Below are 25,023 nucleotides of genomic sequence, written 5' to 3'. Positions count from 1 at the left end.
CAAAAACTTCTTTTGCAGCATCCATGATGGATTTTGTCTTCAAAAATGCTCCAGAGATAACAAGAATATTAGGTATTCTAGGATAAAATAGGATAAATATATATGTATAAAAGACAAAAATAAAAAACTTTAAAAGGAGGATAATAACCTACTTTTGTGAAACCATTGAACAGAGATGTATGGAATATTAGTATATGTAGAATGAGAAAAAATAATGATTATAAAATATTCAGCACCTTTGAAGTGGGATAATCGAGCATTTTTTAAAAAGATTAATGCAACTAGATCAACAAACATTATTTTCATGCAGCAATAAGGGGGACAATCCCTCATATCAGTGAAGTTGGATTTGGGAGTTTTTGTTTCAGTGTGTTAGATCTCTAAAATGTGATTGTGTCTGTTTCATGGGGACCCATTTTGACCATATCTCTGTGAATTTCTCCATTTAAAAAGTCTTAATTAAAAGTAAATTAAGTGAGAGTGATTTTTTCCATAAAGCTTATGTCATTCATAGTGTCTGCCCCTTCTTCTACTGTGGGAAGGTCAGGGTGCAACCTATGTAAGTGATGTTTTTTTTAGCTGTAGTGATTATTATTCTAAATACATATTTATTAGTATTTCCCACAAAAAAAGTCTGGTTTGCCCAGAAAAAATACCTTGAATTAACACAGACATCTTTCATATAATAATGACACAAAGGCAGAAGCATGAGTGTGAGCAGCTGCTCAACTTCAAGACATTTATTCACATGTTTTAGACAAAACATTGTGCTGCCCTAGCATACCTATTTGTTTCCATAAAGCATCTGATCTCAAATACCAGATTTAAGAGCATGCAAAATGAACACTCTGAATACTCTGTTACTAGCTTATGAACAATTAAATAGGTTTAAATGGGGGATATTTATTTTTTAAAGTGCAATAACAACAGAATGCAGGCTGCAAACACTGCTATACAATTACATGGTTGTCTTAATCAAAAGTTAAGTAGTACTTGTTGAAAAGCAGTGAGTCCGACGTGTTGCCAAGAAAGAAGTATGTCTACAAAAATAATATGAAACAAGATGCGATAGAAACCTGATGTGTCACGGTTATTGTGTGAGAAAAAGCTGAAATGTTCCCTGCAATGCCGTAAAAGTACATTCCTCCCTCACCCTCTATGTATCATGACTAGACAGAAAGATCCTTAACTCATAACATGACGAGGGCAGTATTTTCAGCACATATAAAACACGATCTCTACAGAATGTAAAAGCACAAAAAGAATGTACTCATGTTCCCTCAGTAGGCTGAATGAGTTCTTGGCTCTTTTTAGGATTAGGTGTTCACAATATGTTTTGCCCTACATGTGTGGGATGCTTCTAGTCATGGTCCAGTCTCTGGTCCCCTCGTCTCTCCGCCTCAGAGTCTTTAGTCACAGTAAAGTGCCTTCAGCCCCATCCTTGTCTCTTCGGTCCAGCTCTGCCGGGGATTTGATTTCAAGAAATGGGTGTAGAGATTGTAATCGCGCCATATGGTTGCCCTTCCTTGGAAAAAAATGTGACACTGAAATTATAAAAAATAAAAAAACAAGTTAATGTTATATATATTGAGGTTTTAAACAATATCGACTGATTTTAAAACATATAAACACCTGAGTAGATCATGAGTGCTCCTCGGCGCTGCCGCTGAAGGAGCGGCTCCGGATGTGGTTTCTTAACTGCTCGATCAGCTCGGGGTTCTGCTGCTGGATCTGCTGCGCAAACTGTTGTCCCCTGACAGAGAGAGGAGATAACCCTGTTTACCTGCTGAATTGCTTTCTTCCAGAGCAATGGCTCACACAAAGCGAGATGAGAAATAGTTCTGTTTTTTTTAATATGCAGCAAACGGATAGAGAATGATCTTATCTCCTCAAACTGTGGTCATTTACAGCACAATACAAGTTGGTACTAAATCACAAACAGCAAAAAGAGGCACTGTTTTAAAATATGTCTGTTTGGGGGTCAGCGATTTGAAAATGTACGTCGGTTTTGATGGTAGTTAATGCTGCCTTCACGTGTTCCTAACAAGTTTACCAGTTACGAGCACATGAATGGCACTCCAAAATCATAATTACGAGTGGGAAGTTTCAATGATACCCGAGTGCCGTGTTGTGACGTTTGCGTGACGTTTTAGGTCAGCAGAAGTGGCACCACAAGCCAGGTGCCATCTAGTTCCATTATACTGGAGAGAAGGCAGACATCTCTACAGCTGATATCTCTAACACTCCTCCTGCATCTCAAACAAAAAACCTAGATTGATAAAAAGCACTGCAGGGTAGATGTAAAATATGTATTTTTGATTTGGGGTGAACTTTCTCTTTAAACATGTATAACTCCTATATAAAACTCTGAAATGAGTAATCAGACTGTCCCTTTAAACCATTTAATTCTAAGTCAGGTGTACTTACGCTTCAATCAAGCTGGAAATGTCTGACAGTCCGCCCACTCCTGCTGCAGGACCCCCGACCGCATTGGACATCATTCCTGACATACTGACCGCACAGTGACACAGGGACAGCGAGTCAAAGCTTGTTTTCAAACTGCATTTTGCACTTAACCCTTTAAAACAACCTTAAATGCAATGCATTCATTTTAACACTCACAGCTGTTGCACTTGCTGGTTCTGCATCACGCTCGCAGCCTGTAAACAGAAATCTGTGTTGTTCATTAACGTTTTAAATGGACAATTCATTTCTGATATACTGGTAATCTTATGTGGGAAAAGCTATCTTGCATCTAGTATCTAGCATACACAGCTATCCGATTAAGACGTATGTTGTCATTGTTGCAGTAGTACTCTGGCATGCCCGTAGAAGCGTTCTTGGCCTGGCAGACATTCCCATGTGTCATTGTTAAATGAGTCAGGACTCTTTGGGCTCAGACACGGTCCTCTCCATTAGACAATAACTCGGTTGATTAACGGGCTAACTGTCACTTATGGGACTAATTAGGGAAAATATCTGGTGTAACCTTGCCAGAGACGAAACAAGCATGAGACACCTGTCTCCTGGACAAATGGTAGATTTCCTGAACAGCAGTATAACCTCTCTTACACAGCCAGTTATTTCTGTACAGTGCATACATTAGGATGCTTACCATGCTGATGAAGGCGGGTTGTTGATTAAACTAGCCATGTCAAATCCCAGTCCAGCTGCTATCTGTGGCACACATTCATAGACACAGTTCAGCATAAGCATGGCTCTGTGATATAAGTGAGCTTTATGGGATATACAGTATGTTACATAACAAAACGGGAAAAGTAGTGCAGCTTTTACTTACCGGGCTTGTTGCTTCTTTCTGCTTCTGCTCGGCGATCTTCAGGTTGGATTTGTAAGTGTCATTCTCGGGGTCTAATACTAAAGCTTTCTTGAAGTAGGAAATTGCCTCTGGATACTTGTTCATTGCTGTCAAAGCCAAACTGCAGCCACAAATTAAAAGGATGTGATTTAATCTCTGGTGTAATATTATTGGATGGGTTATTTACAAATTACAGATGATTCACGCTTAAAAAGCTGAGCAAATTCATTTTAATTTATTTCAAAATCACAGGGAGAAGGCAATGAGGAACTGAACAGCACATGCCTGTAAAAAATAGCAAGAAAAAGTTGCACAAAAATTACCTGAAAATGAGCAAAAAAGTAAGGTAAAAAACAAAAACAAGAAAATGACTTGAAAAATGAAAAAATATATATATTTTATATACATTTACATTTATATATATATATATATATACATTTTATACATTTTTCCTGTGACTTTTTTTTTGAATAATGATTATGAATATATTTCTCTGGACATTTTTCCCTCTTTTTTAAATCATTTTCTAATAATTCTTCACCCTCTTTTGAAATACATTTCAGGTAATCTTCTTCTTCCCTTTTTAATTATTTCTTGTCATTTGTGGGACACTTCTTGCCAAGTTGGTCATTGCCTTCTTTCCCATGTTTTTGAAAAAAATCCAATTTGCTCAGGTTTAGAAGCTTGTGAGAGGCTTCTGATAAAGCCTGATATCATCTGATAACTGATGTCGTACCAGGTTGTAAAGGGTTAAACTCACCCCATTCTCCCATATGCTTTGCTGTAGGTGGGATCAATCCCAATGGCTCTCTCGCAGTCACCGGTTGCCTCTGTATAATTCCCCAGTTTACTGTGAGCTGCAGCCCTAAAGGAGGTTAAATTCAAACCCCCGTGTTACTTTCATCACTGGCTTGGTTAAAGGACCACTTCACCCACAAAACGACCATTTGTATCAATTACAAATCTCACTGAGTGTTATGTTGACTTTGAGACGAAAACTTTTATTTTCTTGCATGCTTCCATGGTGAATTGAGAAGACTTTTCATGAACTGAAGTACATGGTGCACAGATATTTAACAACAGCAAAACTCCCTCAAAACATCAGTTTACAAACTCTCACACAACTCGTGCAGTGCTAAGTCTCACTTATCCAGTCGTATGCTTTGTACTTCCCAAACGCATGTATTTTTGCTGAAACTTTACAATAAAAAATATTTCCACCTACATGTAGTGCACACTAAGAGGGTGGGTGGGCATGTGCATGAGTTTCAGCAGAGTTCAAATGTACATGAATGCCTGGGCAGCAGGCATGCCGCTCATCTGTGTATGAGGCTGTTTGTTCTGGCATGTCTTACATTATTAAGTTTTTTGCATGTGTTTGACAAGTACTGAGCATAAAACTAGATAAATGAGACTTGGTTTGTACTGCTCAAGTTGTGTGAGAGTATGTAAACGAATGTTATTGATAAATAGATGGCCATTTTGCTGACAAAGTATTCCTTTATATGATATTCCAAGCATTAATATAGCAGCAAACAGCTATTTGCTATTTAAAGATTACAGTTCAGTAATGGCCTTCTGAAAAGAGATTTAAGCCAGGTTAACGCTGTTTTTTATTGTGGTAGACCTTCCAGCCGTGCGTGCGTGCATGTTAGTGCATGGGATTCCAGTGTGTGTATCCAACTGGTTACTCTGACCAATTGAGGGTTATCACCAGGAAGGTGTTTTCAGTTAGGCATAGCAACCTCCCTCTGGTTCCCTCTGGGTCACACTATTTGCTGTGTCAGCACTGTTGCCATTGTTAGCACTGTTAGCACAGTTAGCTACCAGGCCCTGGCTATGAGCCATCTCTTTGTTGAGAGCAGAGTGTAGACAGTCTCTCAATCATAGACACACTCTGAATAACAAAACAATGAAATCATGTTGAATGCTTGTTGTAGATACCTGTTGCAGTAGTACACAGCATTTCGTAGGTCCAGGTCTATGGCCTTTGTGTAACACTCCACTGCACATCTGTAGTTCTCTTCCTTCATGTGGTTGTTCCCTTATAATAAAATATGGAATTGTTCGCAGAGTTTACACATGGAAAGGCTGTGGTTACAACAAAGACTTTTCTAATGAATGTGGTGCTGACATTTCCATTTTGGGCAGACGGGCTATTATTAACTTAATGACTGATTTTTGTATTAAGATCTATTCAGGGCTATGGTAAAGATTACTGGCATGACAAACAGAATTTAGTTTAGAGGCATTCAGTTCCTGTCTTTACCATTTTTGGTGTTATACATAAAATATATGGAAATACAAAAGATGAATATGTCAGGTGTAACTATAAGTGGCTACATGTGTTATTCCTTAAGCGCATGGTGTCACTGTTTTAGCTTTCATATGGACAAGTGTTTGAAAGGCAGTTCTAAAATTTACACAAATGGATTATACTGCAATCATGTCTCACAGATGAGGTCAGTTTTTCCACTAAAATAAACCACTTTTAAAAACAGTTTTGACTATCATAGTGTATACTGCCGACTAAAAATCACACACTATTGAATAAGCAGTGCACAAAATTAACCTTCTCCATCTGATTTAATAGTCCAAGCATGAGCAATGATGAATAGTAAAATAATTCAATACACTGCTGAACGAAACACATTTGAAGCACACCTGATGCTGCATGTATTAGTTCTTGTGCTGTTGATCACTCCTCTTTTCTCCCTGTGCTTGAGTTCTCTGTCCGAACACTTATGAACATTTTGTGAAAAAGCATATTGATGATATTGCTTTAAGTACTACAGGTACGTGATGCTGCAGGGGAAGACACAAGTATCAGACTTAATGAATTAGAGTTAGAATGAAGAGTTTTAAACATTACCTTCATTCTTAAGCTGCTCTGCTCGTTCGATGTCCTCTGGAGACGGGGAGCTCTCTGGTATGGTTATATTGTCATTCTGAGTAAATGCAAAATACAAGAGTCATTACTTTCATATGAAATGAACTTTGAATGACTTTGTACCTAACAAAAAGCCGTTATTGTGGCAGACAGTTTGACTTGACAGAAGGAACAGCACAGATGTAACTAATATCATTAAGGGTGGTTCTATTCTAGCCGCGCCAATAATCAATGCCAGCTCCGCCAGCATGCACTGGCACACTTAATGGAATCAGAAGGTCAAAATGTCTGCTGCGAGAAAGGTTTAGAGTGCTGACTGTGGATAAGCTATCGTCATATGTTAAAGGGACAGTTCACCCCAAAATAAAAAACTTTTTTTTTCCTTTTACCTGTAGTGTTATTTGTCAATCTAGGTAGTTTTGATTGTTTGAATTGTGAGTTGCCAAGTGTTGGAGATATCAGTCGTAGAGATGTCTGCCTTCTTGTTAACATAATGGAAATAGATGGCACTCCGCTTGTGGAGCTCAAATCCTCAAAAAAATACTTTTGAAATCACAACCTGGTTACTCAAAATAATCCACAGACCTTGTTGTGAGTAGTTTCATGTAGGAACTATTTTCTTTTTACCTAACTACACCCACCAGCTGTATCCCCACACAGAAGGAGGTGTGCATATACTCATGTGCAAGAGGCCGACAGCACAAGATATAAACATTAATGGTGTCCTCCTCAGCTGAGCTTTAATGTTGGCTAACAGTAGATGTAATGATTCAGTTAGCAAGTTACTTCAGAAGAAAGAAAATAGTTCCCACATAAATCTGCTCACAACAAGGTCTATGGATTATCTTGAGTAACTGGGTCATGACTTCTACAAAAAGACATTGCTGTTGAGTTTTCTAGAAGTATTTTTTTGGCACTTTGAGTACCACAAGCTGAGTGCCATCTAGTTCCATCTTATTTTAGGGAAAGCAGACATCTTTACAGCTAATATCTCCAAGATTCTGCAACTCACAGCAAAACAATCTAGACTGATAAAGAGAACTACACATAGGAAGATAAATATGTATTTTTTTATTTGGGGGCAAACTGTCCCTTTAAAAAATTGGCTCTACCAACCTTAAGCAGGGAATTGAGAAATATCTCAGTCAGAGGCTGCGGCACAGCAAGATGGCAGTCGCTGGAGCTGATCTTAAAGGTGGTCTCCAAACACTGTATCGCAACTGCAGAGACAGAATAATGTTGGTGAGACAAATAACACTCGTGAGATTTTAAGATTACAGCAGCCAAACAATTGGTCTTAGAGTGAAATTACGGTGAGTCACAGCTTGGCTGCACACTCAGAGTGAGATATTGAAACTGTCCTTTCCATATAGGACCAAACACGCCACCGCAAATACTTGTTTCTTGTGATCCTTTTTGAGGATAAAACCTGCACCTCTTTATTCTCCCTTTACCAGGACAGTAAGATAAGAACATATATATTAGTACACTAAAAAACGGACAGGACAAGTGCAGAGAGTGTCCCACATTTGGAAAGGTATGAGCACACGGTGAGTTGGCCTACCTTCAAGGCTCTCCTGCTCATCAGAATTCAAAGCACCGCAATGTGTTTGATCTCGTAGGAACTGCACAATAGAGAATGCCAGACGCTTCTCCACTGCCATTTTTACCCAGAAACTGCTGCACACAGGAAGTTGTTTGGAGAGAGACAGAAAGGCGCCCACACAAAAATGATTATATTATTCACGGGGTGACACTTTATATAAGGATGAAAAAAACACACATGCCTAATTACTGATCCATGACTCATGATGAATTAATACAGGATTTGTAATCGCTCACCATTAAAAATAATCAAGTCACAAGTTTTTGTGATAAATACATGCATTAGTTTATATGCCATCAAATTAACTGGAGTGTGAAGAAAAGGGCAATTTAAACCCATGCAGTTGCAGAAAAGTATATATTCTCAGAGAACTATTTAGATGTTTTTTATCTAACGGGTGGTAAGCAGAAACTGTCTCTAGTAATAAACTCGCAGATTCCCGACACATCATCAATACCAGTTTTTCTTTCTACTTTCATTCCAATATTGACGTTTGCTTTAACCAGTCTGTCCATTCTCCCACGATTTGTAAACTGGAACCTGCTGGATGTTTTTGGTTTTAGTGCATCATGCTTTTCAACAGCAGCAAAATGTGTATTTATATCATAATAGAAATGAAACTCATGCTTCACCCCTAGCTTGTAAGTATAACATTAACAAAGACCGCTTTTGCAGGCCGTAAATAAATACAGGCCCTGCTAAATTCAAATTCATTCGTCATATGACCATTTATTTATTTTGAGCAACATGAATTCATGATACCTCTTGTATCAAAGCTTTTGAAAACTAGTGATGTGCGTGACAAGTCGACTAGACGAGACTTTGCTAGTCTGCACAACTAGTCGGTTACAGTGTGTGTGTGTGTGTGTGTGTTTGTGGTGTGTGTGTTTGAATGTTTAAATGAAGATAAATCTGAATGTTAAATACACAGTAAATACATACTTTATTTAGTGAGTTGTCATGTTTTGTAAGATAATATATATATTGATAATAAATTGTGCCACATATTTCAGTGGCATTTAAAATAAAATTTGGTGATTGAAAAAGTCAAACGGTTTCAGATGGCTCTCATGATATAGGCAAGGCAATATATGTTTTTGGGCAAAGTTTAACCTTACAGATTCATGTGTGCTCACTCTTCTGAGTGTTTTCTTACTTTTAGAGTAGTAGTCTAGGTTTGAACAAACGTTTAAACCTCAGGGAGATTAGTTGAATCATAAGAAAACATCTTTTGGAGTTATTTATATAGCGTGTAACAGCCAAACACCCTGCTAATCTTTTTCATCAGGACTGTGTGGGTGTTCCAACTGGGCATCCATGTAGGACTCTGTTACTCAAAGCAAGAAGGGGATTGGGAAAACATGTTATCAGCTCATTTATTCTGTAAAATCTCAATCAGCTATCAGTCACAGTCCTTGGTAATTAATTATTATCTACTTATTACACAGTAACTGCATTATTAACTGGACAACTGCCCAGAGGCCCCCTGCACCTCAATTGATTTTTGGTACTTTAATTAATTGCATTTGTTCATGAATTTACATATGATATCGACTCATGCAGAGCCTGCATTTTTTTGCTTATTTTATGGGCCCGTCATACCCAGGAGCCCTGCATATGCCCCCATGCGACATACTCTTAAATAAAGTGGTTTTAAATCAAATTACAACAGTATGGGCTCAGCAGCATTTTTTTTTTAACCAAGGGCCTGCGAATAGTTTAATCTGGCCATGTTATTATTCTGCTATATCAGAAAAAATACGGGAAAGGATGCATCTTTTTGTTTCCAAGACAACTCACCAAAGGATGGAAGCAAAAGCGATTCTTGTTTCTAACAAAAAAAAAACCCCAAAAAACAAAAAACACAGCTCCATCAAAAAGCTGGCTGTTGCATTTTATTATGGCTGTCTGAGCAAAGCAGTTTCAAATCTATTAGTAGCAGCAGGGGCAAACAAGGCCACCAAATTCACTGTAAGCTGAATCGGGGGGGATTTGCAGATACATACACTGCCTCATATTTCCCTCACGTGCTCATGCCAGTCGTTGTTACGTTCATTAGGTCTGGCTGGCACAGCCACTCCTCCCTCAGTGTGTGTGTTGACACACGTAAATGCAGTGATGCAGAAGCTGTGATGTAATACCATAATGGTAGACGATATGTTTATCATTTTGAATCCATGAGACAGGCGTTAAAAGAAAAACACAACGCATTTCCTAGGCATACAAACAATGACGCTGGCAGGTGTTTAAAAGCTAACGGACAACAGGGCTCGCGCACTGTGCAGCTTGTTTGATGCTGGCTAAAAAAAACATCACAATACGGTGTCAACGAGGCAGCAAAACGAGCGCGAGGAAGGAAATTAAAAGGCTGACCTTATATGCCACCCAAACACTATGAAACCAATTTATAAATAACATTGTGTCAAAGGATGCTATTGAGTGTCCCCCCCCGCCCACCTACCTGAGCTCTTATCCAGCTGTCTGCCGCTACCGCGTCATGAGGACCACTGTAGGCTTTGATCGCATCCTCCTCTGCGCCTGCGCGGTTAAAGCGGAAATAAGAAGCGTTTTGCACATTTCGAGGGAGAGGGAGACCCACTACTGCTACTGCCACTGCTCTGTCAGGACTGAACTGTAAGAGGAGAAGAGAGCGACTTGATTTGGGCTTTTTTTGCATGGAAAAACGCATGAAACCGCCGGCATGTGTGCATTAAGAGTTGTTGTCTGCCGAGCGCATTGCAGGTATGCTTCAAGTTATTTACACCTCTGACTATCTAACGTGTTTAGTCTGTTCATTTAACACCTGTTTGACTTGCTACATGTAGCTGCTCCTAATTCGTAATTGCTGTGTGTTTTATGTACTACCTGATAATCATTAAAAAGTAATTAAGGTGAACTACGTCAACATTCAAAATCCAGACATGTTATTTATGAGGTCTAAGAAGGTCCAAAAATATTAGTAAAGATTAACGACTCTCACCCAAATAAAAAAACAACTAGAGTGCTAAAAGTCATATTTGTGTCATTGGGTGTAAAGTCAGGAGCTGCTCCAAGACAATGTTGGGGAGTAGCTCCTGAGAAAAAAATATGTAATTATATTACAATTACTAACCAAAATGTTGGTGATTGTAAAAGGTGTTACATATGAAAAAATAATTCAGTGAAAGTCAGGGCTGTCAAATGGTGTTTTTTAAATAAGAATTTAAGAATATCTATAGTTAACCATGATAAGTCATTTATTTAATCACATTTCCTCAATTCCATTATTTTTGCATTATGATGTCCATATTAACAAGGTAAAGCGATTCTGACCAGATTGTCTTGATTAAGAATTATATGACAGCAAAAAACTTCATGGGACTCATATAAAGTGGTCTGTAATATGGAGACTCATCGGTACGAACAGAACCCATTTTCATTCAGATATCTAGAGGTCAGAGGTCAAGGGACCCCTGTGAGATGGCCATGCTGTTTTATATCGTCAAAACTTAAAGTAACTTTAGCGCGTATTTCCGCCCCCTCACTGAGAAGCTAGCTCACGTAGCTTTAAAACTCAGCCCACCACAGCCTCTAAAAGACAGGATTGTTGCCCGACATTCAATGTCATAAAAAAATAAACGCAGTAATTATGGACCTTATTGCAATTAAGGCATTAACGCTGACAGCCCAGTAAAAGTTTATATCATGAATAAAAAATTTAATTTTTTGCTTTACATCTTTTGCCGAGCAGGATTGCCTTCCTTTGGCATATGTTTGGACAGCGCAGGTTTAGACAAATCTGAACGCAACGTTTATGCACTTGTGTTTTTAGGTCTTTTCAGTTTTATTGCCCTATTTAAAACTTTTGTTAGAAAAGTAATCAAAAATTAATCAATAATCATAAGTGATATTACTCCGAAGCAATTAAAATAGTTCCAAACGCATTTCAAAAGCAGCCCTCCCAAAAATGTTCATAGACAATTAATAGTGAAAAATGTCAGTGGTACTCAAGTTGAGGGTTGTGGTTCAAAAATGGGTCACAGGTCCATTCTAAACGGACAGCAAATGATTTGTGAACACTTCAATTTTGAAAAAAGCTCATTATTTTGTGGTGCAGTGAATTTCTGGCACAGAGCTTTTATTTTAAAGTGCCTTTTCTGTTCAGTCTTGCAATATGTTTTATTTGTTTGTGTTCTAAGCAAGTGTGTGGTTTACATTTTGTGAAATTAAATTAAATATGCGGTCATTTATAATGTGTGGACCTTGAACTAATGAGGAAGGAGAAATCTAGACCCCGTGACTGGATCAGTTGGGAACTACTGTTCTAGATGACCCCGGGAGCACCCAGGATATGGGTACATTTTCAGACTGTACAACACTACAATAGAATAAATTTCATTTTTAAAAAAGAAAACAAATAGTCTGTAGGTCCACAAAATCAAGCTCCCATTCATTGTCTATGGAGCAGCTACAGTTTTATACCTTATGACATCACAAGTTTGAGACTCACTTCTCTGGTTTGTGGCTTTGAGAGAGAGTAGTTCATGCTCAACAATGCTGATTAAATTTTCCTCGGCCATGGAAATAACATATTGGAATTCTTAACTTAGGTGATATTCCCCTTTTAAAGAGATAGCTTCCTGCTCTTGAGCACTTTAAAAATAATTAATGAATTGTTTACAAGTTTTGGCTGCAGTTTGTCATAGCTGCCTCACAAATTAGTCCACGCTTTTACGATCCTGTTTTGAAAGGCTTCCGCTGCCATGCCGTGAAACTGTACACTGAGTGGACGTGAGAAAAAGGTCACAGCTTAGCATGGAAGAAATGCAGAGCACGCTACAAGAGTGACCTCTAAGGATTTATGACTTATAGTAGAGCCACCTGTTGAATTCATTCTGAACTGTAACTGCTGTAACACACTGTAACATGTCATTCTTTACAGGCTATCGAGATCATTCCTGAGAATGACCATCCAGAATGGCACCCTGATATCTGCCAGAGAGTGCTCTCAGGCAGGGAATAAGAGAAACACACTGAGATGGGACCTGACCCCAGATGACATCAGGACCAGGACAGACAGCCTGATTAACAGAGTAAAGGCGGTCTATGATGACATCGGATCTCTAAAGATAGAAAATGTTTCTGTTGAAAACACCCTGAAAGCCTTGGCTTGTGCGAAGCTGGAGTATGCATGTAAGTCTGTAAGGATAGCTGGTCATATTCAACATTTTTCTTGTCAACAATCACGTGAAAAAGACCAAAATCATTAATGAGGTGGTACTTCTTAAGTATTGTCTGTGTAGCCAAAGCTTGTATGCAGGTTGTCCAAAAATTATTACTGTTACTATCAAAACGCATCAGTGCACCACATTGTTTTAAGATAAGACTTTATTAACCCTTAGGGACTGTTTGGGGCATTTTACATGTTTTTTATACTTTATTTTTGTACACATGGCACACATTTTTGCAATATAGTGTATTTTTGTTTAATTTTGGAATTTCCAGCTCAGCTCTTACAATAAGTCTTAAATACAGTGTAAACTAAATTGTAACATTCAAGTGCAAAAAATGCTCCATTGAAACCCATTCAAACTGAAGTTTTCGATCCCACAGCCATCAAAGCATAAAACATGCGTTGTATTATTTCTGGATGTCATGCTTGGCTTTTGCCTGATTTTTTTTTTTTTTTTTTACTATTCTCCACCTCATTTTTACCATATTTGGCATATGCCGAAAACACATGCTATTTCCACCAGGTGCACTGTCATACTCGATGTTGCTGCAAATCATTGACATATCCCAGGCGGCGATCATCCAAAAAAAAATTTACTTTGCATGTAGTATATTGAAAATAATTATTTTTTGTGTGTTTTTTTCATCTTAAATCATAGTGGCAATATGACAAAAATTTAAAGCCATTTAAAGGGATAAAATTCTGAAAATTAATGAATATTTGATATTTATGATTTCAAAGCTTGGTGCTCCTTCACTACCATGAATGGGTTCAAAGTTTTATTGTAAAGTCATTCCCATATATATTAACTAGCACAAAATGTGTATTAATCCAGAGCTAAAAAAAGTCCCCCAAAACACACCCAATTTACTCCTGTTTGGGTAAGGTTTGCGGTAAACTACTGTTCCCAGCGATTTTAAGGAATATAAGGAGCCTTATTTAAAAATGATAAAACTCTATTTGAGATCTGTCTTTGAAGATATTGAGCCTGTTTATACCTGCTGTTAACATGCATTTTAGTGATGTGGACACAAGTGCACAGCAGGGACATGTTGCTGTTCACACCTGTGTCTATCATGGGTGTCCAGCTGACCACTTGTGCTCAGATTTTGTTTCTGCCTACATCTCTTACGCTAAAAGGTCAAAGGGCCCCACACAAAGTTATTACCTCCATACGCCCCTCTCGCTAGCTGCTCGCTAATCACGTTAGGGGTTGTGTCGTTACGGCTGTAGATATCACTGTCAGCAGAATACAACACGTGTCCTTCCACAAGGCAAAGTGATGGATGGTCATGCAACACTTCCTTGAACTTGTCATAAAAATGGGAAAGTTATAGCGCCTAAGTCACCAAACAACCTCTGTGCCCTGCATGGAGGATGGATTTTTATGTCACATCTTTGTCAGGGAAGCATTAGGACGTATTAGAGTGCACACTACAAAAGATATGTGGTTACATGTTTCCCAGACCCCCTCGGCATGTTGTTCGAGTGACTATTTTGCTGTGCTTTTTTGTGATCATTTAGACTTGTATTAAGTGTTGTCCACTTTTGATTGGATTACCCACGATTAGGGATGTTCATTTCAGTTAATTTTGCTTTCAAAAGGCTGACATTCATTAACCAATAACTGGTTAATTAGAAAGAAAAAAAAAAGTGGTGTGAAAAAGAAATTTATTGGTTGAAAACTGGCCTTGATTGCAGTTGGAGGTGTCCAGGTTTTACAGACGTCTCATTTATAATGGTGATTTTTGGGGGAAAATGCTTTTTGGGCTGCAGGGGGATTTTTTGGCAGCAATACCAGAAGTGGCCACTGGGGAAAAATTGCTGCAAGGCTGAGCGGCTTTTCTTGGGAGTCTGTCTGCACTGTGCACCTCCTGGATTGGAGCAGCACAGCTCATTTGGCAATACCAAAAGTATTGTTCTAATTATTACTGAACACACCAGACGGACTCAGAATTCAAGATTGCTTTAATTGTCCATTGTAAGCGGACATAAAGAGACAAACACAACATTTGTTGCATATAGATAGGAAGATCTTCTGAAGGTTATAAGTCAAAATTTGCGAGATACTATTTGTAAATATGTACAAAACAAAACCGGGATGGGAGCTAAAACCTGCAGAAAAGAACTGTCTCACGCAGCTTTTTCCTGTTTCTTTCCTGCCTGGTGGATTGCTGCTACATCCAATATGGCGGCGACATCAACGCACAATTTAGCGAGCAATGCGGCAGCCACATATATGTATGTGTATGGTTAGCAGCACTAGCAGTGCTGACACTGCAAACAGTAGTAACAGAGCTAACAGTGATAACATAGTCAACACTGCTAAAGGGATTTACTGCTCAAAACTGAGCTGCTTACTCACCAGAACGAGCTGAGGCGTGACTGGAGGGTAGTTGCAATGTTTCCACATCAACTCTGTTGGGTTGGAACAGCACGCCTAGCTTTACCATTAATCGGCAAATAGGCAGCACCACTGACTAGCTCCTATCAGACCTAGTTGGAGTGCAGCCCAGTAAACTGAAGAGTAGCAAAAATAACCTACAGACGGCATGTTGTTTACATCCCTTCCATAGATGCATGTTAATCGAGTTGTAAACAAGGTCATTCGTCTTCAGTAGGAACTCCTGGGCTTATGGCAAAGTGCCACAGACAGCATAGCGAAGAGACAAACAAACATTGTTGGTTTTGGTCTCATTATGGGATTTGCTGACCTGCAAATATTATCAGGCTTTTTTTCTTTATAAATTTTCCAGTGTTGCACAAATCCTTTTGACATTGATGGTGTCCTTTTTGTTTTTTCTCTTCCCTCAGCATCTCTCCATGTCCTCGATTTCCCCCAGTATGTGTGTCCCTCTAAAGAGGTTCGGGCAGCGAGCACCGAGGCAGACAAGAAACTGTCTGAGTTTGATGTGGAGATAAGTATGAGGGAAGATGTGTTCCAGCGAATTACAGCCTTGCAGGTGCGTCTCATGTCACATCCACAGTAAAATACACATCATTTAGAACACAAAGAAAAGTTGATATAAAAACTGTCCTCTAATCAAACCTCTAGTTTGCTAAGATTATAACGAGGTGTTAAAGTCATCTTAACGGTAAAAGATACACATTAAATTTAATCTGTGAGAATTTAATGCATTTGTCACTAAAGCAATGCCAATAATAAGTTTTCACATTTAATGTCAAGCCAGGGCAACAAGTGATAGATGTGCAATGTGAAATAAGGATACCATAACTTCATCTGACCCCATCACTGGTTCTTATTTAGCTTGGGAAAGAAACTTTATCTGATACATTGAGGGTTAGCCAGTGCCATGTGGTATTCCACTCAGGACTGTCAGGCTGTCATCAGGCAGCATAAATAAAGTGAAATGAATTTAGCAAAATGAAAAATAACTCCACCTATAATAAGAAGTGTGTTTGCCTTTTTTTTGACAGAAAAAAGTCCAAGACAACCTCTCACCTGAAGAAAAGAGATTCTTAGACAGACTTGTTACATTAGGCAGGCGGAAAGGACTACACCTATCGAAAGACGTACAAGAGGTAATGCAATATGTGACTGATTATTAAAGCTGCTTTTGTTTGGATCATATGCATAATAAGTGTATTAAATTAAAGAGTTTATGTATTAAAAGACAGGTTGATAATTCGTGAGGTGATAGCAAGTGCCTGGCTTTTATTTTGAAATTAGTCTTCTGTTTACAAAAAAATCCACATGTAATTCTTGAATAATCATGTCATATCCTGGAGATCATTTTTTCTTTTCTCTCCAAAGGAAATAAAAAGAACCTCCAAGCTCATTAGTGAACTCTCCATAGAGTTTAACAGGAACCTGAATGAGGACAACACCTTTCTTGTTTTTTCTGAGCAGGAGTTGGGTAAGTTTATTTCTAAAAAACTCACTCTTGTGGGCTGCCTGGTGTTAGAAATACGCTGTTTTCATGTATGTATGTTGTCCTCTTCTGTTAAGGTGGGCTGGCTGACAGCTACCTCAATGCACTGGATAAGACAGCAGATGGGCGGTTTAAAGTGACACTTGAATATCCACACTACTTCCCCCTGATGAAGAGGTGTCACAATCCCGAGACCAGGAGGAAGATGGAAACGGCTTTTCACAGCAGGTGTAAAGAGGTAACTGGAGTCTGATCATGAATCTGTGCGTCCGATACACTTCCCCGAACACAGCGAGATATGTCAGCTTCAAACTTCAGCTGATGCATATGCAGCTCTATTTGGAGACATAATGTTGTTTCTCTCAAGAACTGTGCTTAAAGTTGCAATCCATAAGATTTTTTTTCTCATCAATAGAAATTATTTATTTACTGTATTAACAAAGAGTCAATGTGGAATCCACCATGCCTAATCTAAAAGTTGCCAGTGCATTCTGAAATTATTCAGACCCCTTCAGTTGTTCCTTATCTTTATTCTAAAATCACTTAATTTTTTCCCTCATCAGTCTAAAGTCGGTACCTAATAATAACAAAGCAAAAGCAGGATTTTAAGAATGAATGTTTTATGGGGTTTTAATGGACACAGCTACCGTGATGTCACTCAAAAGAGGACCCCTATGACTTAAATTCATCAAGAATTTTGTTTTTTGGATTTTTCAAATATTCATTAATTATTTTATTAACCCTTTAAATGCTGTTTTTTCATGGTTTCACTATGTTTTTAGACGAAAAGAACACAAACAATTGAATTATTTTCAATATGCAAAGTAGATTTTTTTTTTATCACAGTCTGGGATATGTAAGTGATTTGCAGCAACATTGATTGTGACAATGCATCTAATGGAAGTAGCATGTATTTTCTCCATATCCCAAACATGGTAGAAAATGACGTCATAAAGGTGGAAAATAGTAATAATTACAAATTCCAAGGCAAAAGCCCAGAATGACACCCAGAAATAATAAAATGCGTGTGTTTTTATGTTTTGATGGCTGTGAGTTCAAAATTTTCAGTTTGAATGAGTTTCAATGGCATTTTTTTTTGCACTTGAAAGTATGAATGCAACAATTTAGTTTTAGTTGTATTTTAGACTTATTGTTGGAGCTGAGCTGGAAATTACAAGATGAAACAAAGATATACAATCTTGCCAAAATTTATGCCACATGTATTAATACTGCCAGAATATTAAAAAAAATGAAGAGCGTGTAAAATGTGCCAAACAGTCCCTAAGGGTTAAATAACACAAGTTTGTTTGGCTGCACTGTAATCAAATACACCTACATGCTCCTCTGTTGTATCTCTGACAAAGTAACTACTCAACAAGTATTTGCTACTGCAAGAATTTGAAGGATTACCCAACACTTGCTGTTACCACAAGTAGCTATGGATGTCACCAGATCAAACAAGAATGAAATCTTAAGAATTACAATTTTGATTTTGATATTTTGTAAAATGTTAGCTGATCTGCAATATCTTATTCCGCCGCCTTTCTTTTTGTCCAGGTGAACACAGCGATCCTCGAACAATTAATTCAGCTGAAGGCAAAGGTCGCAGACTTGCTCGGTTATAGCAGCCACGCCGACTATGTGCTGGAGATTAACATGGCCAAAAATGCAAGCAATGTGTCTGACTTCCTAGGTATGACACCTCTGACATGCCACCTCTCAGGCACACACGCACACCACACGTGTGTAACTTAAGATGAAGGCTCACGCCATCCGATAACAGCTTTGCATTAGAAAAAGAAACTTCATTATACAGATGGATGGGGCCCAACTAGTCGAAACACTACACCTTGTGGCTGTTGCATGTTATGTCATGAATGTTGCACGACGTGCCTCCCTTATGTAGTGCAACAGAACGTATGGCTCATGATCATGGTCGTAAATCACAAAGTGGAAAGTCTGGTTAGTGTCCCCTGTGATGAATCTTTATAGAGGGAACATAATTGAAGATAAATATATAGAAACCAATATTTTATTATGTAATGTGGCAAAAAAAAATTAGCTGTAATTGTTTTGGGTTTAAAAATATGCCTCTAGGATTTTTTTAATTATGTTTAATGACTGCAGGGAAGCATTTTATGTGTTTTTAATCATAAAATTAATTCAGTGTGTCCATTAACCATAACGATTTCTGACTTTTTTTCCCCACTTTACAGAGAAATTCTATGAAACGCTGAAGCCAGTTGGAATCAAAGAGAGAAAATACATTCTTGCGCTAAAGAAGCGAGAGTGCTTGATGAAGGGCTTCCACTTTGACGGACAGATCAACGCCTGGGACTTACCCTACTACATGAATCAAGTGGAGCAGTGCAAGTTCGCTGTGAACAAGGACAAACTCATCGAGTATTTCCCGCTGGATGTGGTGACAGAGGGACTCTTTGGTATCTACCAGGAGCTGCTGGGTCTCACGTTCACAGAGGTGGAACACGCGCATGTGTGGCATGAAAATGTCAAGCTTTATTCAGCCCGAGACACTGAGACAGGAGAGGAGATTGGCCAGTTCTACCTGGACTTACATCCGAGGTAGAAAACACTTCACTTAAGTTCAATTATTGCCATTATTAATTAATTCGCCAATTATTTTTCCAATTTTATGATTAATTAGATAGATGTATTTTCCCACAGCCGGAGGTAATCCCTTTAAATATATTGCTTTGACCAACAGTTCAAAATCCAAAAATATTCCATTCACTGTCGTATAAGACAGAGAGAAGCAGCATATCTTTACAGCTGTGGAGCAGAAACCAGGGAATTTGCGGCATTTAGGGCTGCAACAATTAATAAATTAAATGTTTTCTTTGTCAACTACCAAATGAATTGCTAACTACTTTGATAATTGGTTTGAGAAATTTAAAAAAGTCAAAATTTGCTAACTACAGCCTCTTAAATTCTAATATTTTCTGGTTTCTTATTCCTCTTTGACATTAAACTGAATAACTTTGGATAAAACATTCAACACATTTTCACCATTTTCTGACATTTTATAATCCATTAATGGAGAAAATAATTTCCAGATCAGTCAACAATAAGACAAATCATTAGTTGCAACCAAAGTTACTTTAAAGGGTAAGTTCAGTATTTCTCAACCCGGACCTTCCCATGTTTTTGCCCCTAAGTGACTAATTGAGACAACAATTGGTGTGTGAGAGGTGAGAGGCAGCTACGAAACTGGCTGCAGTGTAATTACTCAGGGTAATTTTGCACCTTTAATTTTTATGCACTAAAGGTTCTTGTTTCAGCCACTGACAGGCTCAGATTATGTGATGTTTCTGACAACATTATGAGAAGGATCCCTACAGAGAATATCCTTTTTGTTTAACCAGAAACATCCCTGAAATTGCTATCATCAAATCCACTAGACTCTGTCTGTCAGTGTCAAAAGCGAGCATTTAGTGAATGTAGATTGACAGTGCTCAAATGCCCTGAGTAGTTAGATCGCAGCCTGTTTTGCAGCTGCAGCCCTGTTGCTCATTACTGGACCAGTTTCAATGACTGTTGTCTCCATTTGTCACTTGGACACAAAAACATGGGAAAATACACTCCAGCTTGAAAAATACTAAAGTTACCTTTCAATTATTAATTTTATTACCGAAATAGTTGCGTGTCAGTCAAGTTTATGCACCATAACAACAAATTTATAGGAGGCTATCAGTAACTAGAGCCCTTGATCTTTGTGATGTTGTTCATGTACAGTATGTGTTTGTGTTTCCAGTCAGTCTTGCTGTGTGACATTTGCAACCTTATCTTCCACCAGGGAGGGAAAATTTGGCCACGCAGCATGCTTCGGGCTCCAGCCCGGCTGCAGAGGACCTGATGGGAAACGCAGGCTTCCGGTGGCGGCTATGGTGGCTAACTTTACCAAGCCCAGAAAAGGTTGGCCGTCTCTCCTCCAGCACCATGAAGTGGAGACTTATTTCCACGAGTTTGGACATGTGATGCACGAGCTCTGTTCAAAGGTAAGTCACCGTCGATTGTAATTTCATCTGATTTGCAGGCTGTGTATTGGAACAATAGAGCTCAAACTCTTCCCGTGTTTGTATCAGACCACTTTCTCAGAGTTCAGTGGAACCCAGGTGGAGACAGACTTTGTTGAGGTGCCTTCGCAGATGCTTGAGAACTGGGTTTGGGAGAAGGAGCCTCTGAGAAGAATGTCTCGCCACTACAAGGATGGCAGCCCGATCCCAGACAATCTGCTCGACAAACTGATTGCATCCAGAGTCGCCAACACTGGTCAGACTTCTGAATTTGACCAAAAAAAATGAATTTATACAGAAATCAAGGGTTTCTGTTGACATGTTGACTTGTTTATCATCCTTCAGGACTGATGAACCTGCGTCAGGTAGTCCTCGGCAAAGTGGACCAGACGCTACACACCAGCTCTCGTGCAGACACAGCTGAGGTGTTTGCAAAGTACTGCAAGGACATCCTGGGTGTTCCTGCAACACCAGGTCACTTTTTGAACATTATCAATATTTGTTATTACTGATGAGAGGTTTCAATGGGTTTTAAACAAATACTCTGTGTATTTGCTTAAAACCCACTGAAACCTGAGATCCTGAGCAAATTGGTTTGATCTCTTTCAAAAACACGGGAAGAAGGCAATGAGCAACTCAGGAAGAAACGACCCAAAAATTAGAAATATGCTTAAAAACTACCTAAATAAATACATTTAAAAACAAGAATTAAAAAAATAAAGTAAAAATAACAACATACAAACAAGGAAATAATCTGGGAAAAGAGTGTGTTTAAAAAAATCTGTAAAATGATTTTAAATATATAATTAAGTTTAAAATAATTTTCTAAGTCTTTTTAATTTCTTGCAATTTGCAGAACCCTTCTCACCAAGTTGCTCGTTGCCTTTTTCCTATGTTTTCAGAAAAAAGCAGGCAAATTTGCTTATAGTTTTAATATTATACTTCTTGTAAATGCTTCGAATTCAGCACGAGAAAAGTGATGTCAATCCAGGTTGAATGGACTTACCTACATATTTTTAAATTGTTTTGAGTTTAAATTATAGTTGCAAAACATTTGTTTACCTGAAAAAAAAATTTTTTTCATTCCTTTAGGGGTCAGTGTAACTTATAGTAATATTTCTGTAATACGGTGATGTGGTATTTTCTGAGACAGTTATCATACTGTGAAAATGTCATACTGTTGTAACCCTATTTGAAATGCATACAGCACAGTTTTGTTTTGAACGTGCCATAATCATTTGCACCATTCATCATTTAATGTGATGACAAAGATGTGTTTCCTTCAGGTACCAATATGACGGCCGGTTTCGGCCACCTGGCTGGAGGATACGATGGTCAGTACTACAGCTATCTGTGGAGTGAAGTCTACTCCATGGACATTTATTTCAGTTGTTTTAAAAAGGAAGGCATCATGAATCCAAAGGTGGGTGGGATTATTATATTGATTTACTCGCAAACACTCATCTCACTTCATGTGGAAAATGTTATTTTGACTACATATATTACTAAACGCAGGTTGGGAGAGAGTACAGAAGGGTGATTCTGGAGGCTGGTGGCTCTGTGGATGGAATGGACATGCTGAAAACCTTCCTGGGACGCAGCCCGTGCCAGGACGCCTTCTTTCAGAGCAAAGGACTCATTAAGTCACAGGAAACACACACATAATCTGATTTAGTCTTTTTGAAAAAGCAAGGCATACTTTTAGTTATAGAAATATGTCTCTAAATGTTTTATTACTTTTCTACCTGATGATTGCACCTGTTGTTTTTGTTAAAATGTAAAGTAGACAGTGGAGGTTTCGCATGATGATATGTACAGTGGGCCTTTTTAGCAGCAAACTTTTTAGCTTGATATAAAAAAAACAAAGGAGTTACATGCCCCCACTCCAATAAATAAAGTACAGTCCCTATTAAAATTTATATCACATCTTTGTCTCTGTGTCACAGAAATCTATGACAAAATACAGCTTGCACAATACCGGGATCCTGAAAACAACTCTTTTCTGTGTGTGCACAGCTGCAAGTTATTACTTCTTAAAACGTGATATAGCATCTTCAACGATTACCAAAAGCGGTTGGAGACGGGTATGCCAACAAATTGCTCATTACATCTTTTCGAGCTTTGCTGTTTTGTTTTGCGACCCCTTCTCGCAATGTCAAAGCTACAGGAAAATTTTGAAAAATGTTGTCTTCCATTCAGTACAGTTTTTCTCGTTTGCTTGAACATATTTGTTAGTTTAGAAGTTACATTTTAAAAAGGGTTCACGCACAGGCCTAAACTGAAAATTGCAGGCCAAAATCGCACATTTTGATTGCAGCACTCACAAATATTTTTTTTTAATGGAAAAATGCAAATATTTTCATCACACAACACAACTTGTGGTCAAATGAGTATTCCTTCAATCAGTCATTACACATTGGACAACAAAACACAAAATAGAGCTATCAGTCTGAACCAGTTCAAGTACTAATTTGTGTTATATTTTTGTGTCATATGTTGACATTTTACATAGTTATAGTATGTGTTATGCCAACTAAGGCAAGAAAACAGATCACAACATGAACTGTATTCTTTTCTCCAAAGATGATTTTATTAGAGAAATGAAATATTGCTGCACTCTGCACTTTTTTTTACACCTTTCCAAGATGCCTATTTGGGGTACAGTAACAAGGAGAACATTTTCTTCATATATTTTATTACATTCATTTTTCATTTTATATGTCTTTGGCCTCTTTGATCCATGCTTTCAAATAGCAATAAAGGGATGTCATTACTGATTGACGAGTTGTGCAAAGCAGTCTTACAGGTGCTTTGGGGATTTATAATTATGCAGTTTTTTTTAATCAGCTGTGAATAGATGTTTTCCTTTTGTTTCACACAGTTAATCCAATAGAATTTGGGTCTTTCTATGAGATTTGTGTGAAGTGTTATGTAAAAGAGTGTGAATCCAATGAAAAAGTGTCAACCCATTTGCAAGAGAAGACTTTTGCTTCGCTAAGAAGGATATTATGAAAATCGAGGATGAAAATGTAATTAATGGTGTCTTAGCAATTGAGAAAAACTGTACAACCTAACAAGTTTTGTAAGATGGTTTATATAACCTTCCTTTGCACACACAGGAAAAATCTATATCAGTTCCCTCCTTAAAATGAATCGATGAAATATTCTCAGAACTGGATTAGGAAAATGCATTGATTATCATATTGTAGAAGAAGGGTCAGGTGCATATTTTGGAGACCTGCTTATGTAACCCTTTGCAACCTGAGCAAATTGGCTTGATTTCTTTTAAAAACACGGAAAGAATGCAATGAGCAACACAAAAATAAATTAGCTAAAAATATAGCAAGAAGTGGGTAAAAAAAAAAAACGAAAAATAATTAATTTTAAAAAATGGAAAAAGGAAACAGCATGGAAAATGTGCTTAAATTGAAAAAAAAAAATTAAGTTAAAAGTACAAGGAAATGACCTGAAAATTAGTTTAAATAAAAGGAAATAACTGAGGAAACAGCTTGAAAATTATAATTCTGTCATAAAATTTAAAATATGTATTTTGATAATTGGCTACAAATATAGTTTTTCCTAGCTTTTATCCCAATACATTTCTCCACAGCTTTTAAAAAATAATTTCTAAATAGACTAAATTCTTTCACTTTGTAGAACATTTCTTGCCAAGTTGCTCTTTGTCTTTCCCGCCATATTTCTGAAATAAATTGCTGCGATTTGCTCAGGGTTCAAGGGGTTAAATACTATATAAATATTGAAAAGTAATGTCTTAAATTGTTCAGAAGGCTAAAATTCCCCTGCAAGGAAAAATATTATATAAACACCAGGGGGCGCCCCATGATAGCAAATACTGGTGTGTGAGTTTAACAGAGTAATAAAAAAAAGATTACCACTGTCACAACGCTTACTATGCTAAAAACGACTATGTCCTTTTATTAAATAAAATTGTGTTTTTACAGTCATAAATTGTCAAACTGGTTTAAATAGAGCTATCATATCAAATGTATACACAAATGTAGATTGGTTTAATTAAAATGTCTTGTTTTTTCTGCGTCTCGACATAATGAGA

General features: G+C 37.9%; 2 protein-coding genes across 2 annotated transcripts; one reads left to right on the top strand and one right to left on the bottom strand.

Annotated features, from left to right (window-relative positions):
• Window positions 1-773: 773 nt before the first annotated feature.
• On the bottom strand, window positions 774-10,327 carry sgtb (small glutamine rich tetratricopeptide repeat co-chaperone beta). Its single transcript, XM_042509433.1, is given in 13 exon segments — window positions 774-1,544; window positions 1,633-1,753; window positions 2,428-2,511; window positions 2,623-2,660; window positions 3,116-3,129; window positions 3,132-3,177; window positions 3,299-3,437; window positions 4,077-4,181; window positions 5,261-5,360; window positions 6,189-6,264; window positions 7,323-7,426; window positions 7,771-7,886; window positions 10,274-10,327. Coding segments are annotated over 11 exon segments (918 nt in total). The 5' UTR covers window positions 7,871-7,886; window positions 10,274-10,327; the 3' UTR covers window positions 774-1,544; window positions 1,633-1,641.
• Window positions 10,328-10,400: 73 nt separating this feature from the next.
• nln (neurolysin (metallopeptidase M3 family)) lies at window positions 10,401-22,853 on the top strand. The gene is made up of 13 exons (XM_042509361.1): window positions 10,401-10,554; window positions 12,734-12,984; window positions 15,839-15,987; window positions 16,463-16,567; window positions 16,800-16,902; window positions 16,995-17,155; window positions 18,475-18,610; window positions 19,134-19,500; window positions 20,732-20,933; window positions 21,021-21,207; window positions 21,297-21,425; window positions 22,238-22,374; window positions 22,467-22,853. Exons 1-13 carry the CDS (start codon window positions 10,514-10,516, stop codon window positions 22,614-22,616), a joined length of 2,118 nt encoding a protein of 705 aa, XP_042365295.1. The 5' UTR covers window positions 10,401-10,513; the 3' UTR covers window positions 22,617-22,853.
• Window positions 22,854-25,023: the final 2,170 nt, after the last annotated feature.

Source organism: Plectropomus leopardus, chromosome 20 (genome assembly GCF_008729295.1).
Source record: "Plectropomus leopardus isolate mb chromosome 20, YSFRI_Pleo_2.0, whole genome shotgun sequence".
Lineage (NCBI taxonomy): Eukaryota > Metazoa > Chordata > Actinopteri > Perciformes > Serranidae > Plectropomus > Plectropomus leopardus.
Note: the sequence above shows the minus strand (reverse complement) of the source record. Positions and strands in the feature narration are given on the sequence as shown.